We start from the raw sequence: 4515 nt of genomic DNA, 5'->3' as shown, positions 1-4515 counted from the left end.
CTGCCTGATGTCAGTGTGCTTTTGACTGTGTCACTGGGATCCTGCTAGTCAGGACTCCAGTGCTTATGGTTTATGGTCTGCTTGTCAGTGTATTTCACTGTTTTCTAAATTGTCACTGGAGTCCTGCTAATCAGAACTCCAGTGCTCATGCTCTCTCTCTTTCTAAATGTGTCACTATAGTTTAGTGACTCCATATTTCACTCCAAATTGGCACACTGGACCCGCCTTACAGGTTCCTAGTATATGGTACCTAAGTACTCAGGGCATTGGGTTTCGAGGAGATCCTTATGGGCTGCAGCATTTCTTTTTCCACCCAGAAGGAGCTCTCACAAACATTTCTTCAGGACTGCCATTACAGCCTGGGTGAAATCGTGCATGCACAATCTCACAGCCATTTTCACTGCACCAGGTCACTTATAAGTCACCTGTATGGCAGGTCTTCCAACCCTAAAGGCTGGGTGCAAAGTAGCTGTGTGTGAGGGCACCCCTGCACTAGAAGAGGTGCCCTCACATCATCCAGGCCCATTTCCCCAGATTTTGTGAATGTGGAGACACCGTTATGCACTACATATAGGTCAATACCTAAGGTAAGTAAGGTGTCTAAGAACTGGGAATTGTACCACAATACTGATTCTAGTATTGGTTGTACAATCCCATGCACACTAGGGGCTCCACCATGGACCCCCAGTACTGCCATACCAGTCTCATGAGGTTTTCACTGCAGCTCCAGCTGCTGCCACCTCACAGACAGGCTTCTGTCCCTCTGGGGCTTAATCAGCTCAATCCCAGGAAGGCAGAACAACGCATTTCCTTTAGGAGAGGGGTGTTACACCCTCTCCCTGTCCTGCCATTTGATAAAGTTTTGTTTTGACCAATGACTTTGTGTTTCACCACTGCGCATATTAGTTGCTCAATGTTCACCAGTAGCACATGGTATGTTTTGTTCAGTTTAGCCGCCTATGGGCTTTGACATTGCATTAGTCATTACATTCTGTATTGTGCCTATTGGCTTTGACATGCTGTATCCAGTCTAGCCGCCTATTGGCTTTGACATTGCATGCCTATTGACTTTGACATGATGTATTCAATTTAGCTGCCTATTGACTTTGACATGCTATTAGATATTCTGCCTATTGGCTTTGACATGATATTATACATTGCATTTTATATTCAGCTCAGCTGCCTATGGGCTTTGACATGATATAAGACATTGTATTTTGTATTCAGCTTAGATGCCTATTGGCTTTGACATGACACTAGACATTGCATTTGATATTTAGGTTAGCTGCCTATTGCCTTTAACATGACATTGCATTTGATATTTAGGTTAGCTGCCCATTGCCTTTAACGTGGAGTTCTGTATTTTTCCAAGCTGTGTTTTTGCACCAGAGAACCAAGATGTTTTGCTCTCACTGTAGACTAGACCTGATAAGAGAGAGTACATGGGCGTTGTTTCTCTTCCCTTGAGCTTGGGAACAGGAGTAGTCTTGGAGACCTGGCCAGTCTCCAAAAGGCTTGCTCAGTTTCCCAGGTCTGAGAGGAGGGGGCACACCTTTGTAACGAATGTAACAGGCTGCAGAGAGTCAGATTCGAATCTGCCGGACCTCGTGCTGGAGCTTGGCGCAGGCTGCCAGCAATCCCGTGTGGGTAGATGAATCTCTCTTTCTCGCGGTTGACAGGGGTCCTCAGCTTGCAGACCTTAGAAAGATGAAGCTGTGAATAGTTCCCACACGGTGAAGTATTTGTTTTGCTTTGCATTCAATATCTTATAAATATAACCTGCTGTGTATATTGCAAACTGATATATTTTGTTTGATTAACGCGGACTTGAAAGCTACTAATTCGTCATTCATTCATAAACATTGTGGTTGGGGAAGAATAAAATAACAATAAAAGTCTTCTTTGACCTCAGAAGTGCATTTCTGTTGTGTTATGTTAGTGCTTAGAAACTAAAATAAGAGGAAAGCACTACAATTGGTACCAGGAGTGGGGTCGGTCATTAAGAGGTGATTAAAGGGTTTGACGAGTTAGTAGATTTCTAAGTGCACACTTTAAAAGTGTAATTGTTTTTTTGTTGTTTGGAGAATTACAGAAATTGTTTTCTGTTTGGGGAATCACAGTAGCACGGCAGACCATGTCTGAGAATACATGTGTTGATGAACTGCCTGATGGTGCTAAGAAAAACTGTGAATTGTTTTCTGTTTGGGGAATTACAGAAGAAAATGCATGTGTAGCTAAAAGGCCTGATAATGTTTTGAGAAATAATTCCCGTTGTATATATGTAGAAAACGTGTGTTTTGGAAGTAATGATGACAGAAAGGTCTGGATACCTTTATCTGCTTACAGAGAAATGCAGGAGAAATGTAGGAAGTTGGAACATGAAAATAGGAATTTATGTGAGCAAATTAGCCAGGATACGATAATTCAAAATAATGCTGAAAGTTATAAAAATGAAGAATCTTTCTTGTCCCATTCCAGTAATGAGGGGGTTAAGACAGCTCCGAGCTGCACTGAGTTTCCGTGTGAGCCAGGGTTTTTGGCAGCCAAAGTGCATTCCTTAACTGATAACACGGACGAGAGAGCTCAGAATGTGATTTACGAGTTACCGTTGCAAAATGCACAAGTAAAACGAAGGATTTTAGAGCAAGACACCCCGAGTTTCATTAGCTTGTTTGATTTTTGGAAAAAGAATAGCCCTCATTTGAGAGAAATCCTAACACTTTTGTACATGGTCACTGTGAAAAATAATATGCAGCTGCGCGCTTGTGATTTGGCAAATGAAATAATGCAGACTTTAGGTTTCTGCGCAGTGCAAGAAGGAAAAACTGATGTACATGTAACTCAAGAACAAGGAAAGAAAATAGTGCCCCTAGCTAGAATCATACAATGGATCTGGTACTTGCAAGACAGGGCTAGAGTACCACAGATAAAAGAATTACCAATGAAGTTGTGTGCACCATTTGAATTCGTGTCCACTGAAGATAAAAAGCATGTTTGTTTTACTAATGATTCATTGACTGAAATGTTGCTTTCTGGCACAGTAGAAGGAACAGAGTTGTATAATGTGTGTCAGATTTTAAAGCAAGAGCTACGTGAGATGTGTCATTTTTACGCTGATTTTTGGTTCTTTGATAATGTTTTAGCCACATGGCTTGTACCTAACTGGTTCAATTACCTTGCAGATGTTAATGAGAAAAATGCAGAGAGAGAAGTGTTCACCCAGAATTCTGCCTTAGTGGGGATGGCTATGTGGGTGCACCAGAAATGTGAAAAAGCCACTTACAGGTGGGCAGAGATGAGAGAGATGCACATTCCCCTAGATTTGATAAAAACTGTGCAGCATGCACAAAAGCAATCTGTCATGCAAGCAGTCACAGAGCAGTTGGGGAGAGGAAAGTTACCAGAACAGAAATGGCAAATTGATCAGGTTTTAGGGAGAGTGATTGCTGCAAATTACCAAGGAAAAATCGAAATTATGCTGATACCTAGAAAAGAATCTGATTTATTCATACAAATTGGAGACAGAATGGCCCAAATTGGCAAAAGTGCAGTGAATGAAGGTTTGGTAAAGAATGAGTCTGCCCCAGCCCTTCTGACAGTGCAAGAAAAGGGAAGCTGTGGTGCAGCAGATAAAAACCTCAGTGCTGATGTGTGGGCTGACGCCCCAAGTGATCCTCCAGAACCTGCAGTGAATATAACAAAGGGCCCCAAAAACGTCCTGCTGATTATAAAACAGGGAAAGAAAGAGGAAGGGTGCAGTTTAAATGAAAAATGTTATTTGCAAGAAAAGTCATACTTGTTTCTTTTGCAGATCCGACCACGTTTCGCCACTGTCCCTGAGTGCGCTGTGTGGTCCCCCTTCCGGTGTGTGCGTGTGGGGTCGGGGAAGGGACCGAATCCCCAACCTGAACCTGGCTGAGTAAAGTGCCAGCACCATGGATCCATTTTGCGCAAACTGCGCCTTCAGTTCAAGTTGAACTTGTTTGCTGTGTTTTTTTTTTTTTTTCCCTCTCGTATGGAACTCTGACTTTTGCTTACCTTCCAGAAAACCTTTCAGGTGGACCGTGCACCTTTACATGAGCAGAACTCATGCCACATCAAATTGCTAACACTGTTGAATTAGAGACTCATTCAGAAAAAAAAAAAAAAAAAAAAAAAATTGCCCAGTCTTTTCTATGTAGATGTATCTGATGTGAAAGGTTATGAAATCAATGTGTTAATTCACTTCTATTGCTTTACAGGGATTGCTTTGATCATAATGTTTTTTTTTTGTGCTGATGTTTTTTTTTTTTTTTTTTTGAAATATGAGATATGTGAAACAAAAATTCATTGGTCAAAGGGCGGAATGTCCTGCCATTTGATAAAGTTTTGTTTTGACCAATGACTTTGTGTTTCACCACTGCGCATATTAGTTGCTCAATGTTCACCAGTAGCACATGGTATGTTTTGTTCAGTTTAGCCGCCTATGGGCTTTGACATTGCATTAGTCATTACATTCTGTATTGTGCCTATTGG

The 4515-nt window shown here is 41.7% G+C and overlaps 1 protein-coding gene across 1 annotated transcript; it reads left to right on the top strand.

Annotated features, from left to right (window-relative positions):
- Nucleotides 1–1741: 1741 nt before the first annotated feature.
- LOC138283863 (uncharacterized) lies at nt 1742–4165 on the top strand. The gene is made up of 2 exons (XM_069222040.1): nt 1742–3285; nt 3812–4165. The coding sequence occupies exons 1-2, from the start codon at nt 2135–2137 to the stop codon at nt 3921–3923; spliced, it is 1263 nt and encodes a 420-aa protein (XP_069078141.1). The 5' UTR covers nt 1742–2134; the 3' UTR covers nt 3924–4165.
- Nucleotides 4166–4515: the final 350 nt, after the last annotated feature.

The sequence above is a fragment of the Pleurodeles waltl genome, chromosome 1_1 (assembly GCF_031143425.1).
Source record: "Pleurodeles waltl isolate 20211129_DDA chromosome 1_1, aPleWal1.hap1.20221129, whole genome shotgun sequence".
Lineage (NCBI taxonomy): Eukaryota > Metazoa > Chordata > Amphibia > Caudata > Salamandridae > Pleurodeles > Pleurodeles waltl.
This window is presented reverse-complemented; position numbering and strand designations above follow the sequence as displayed.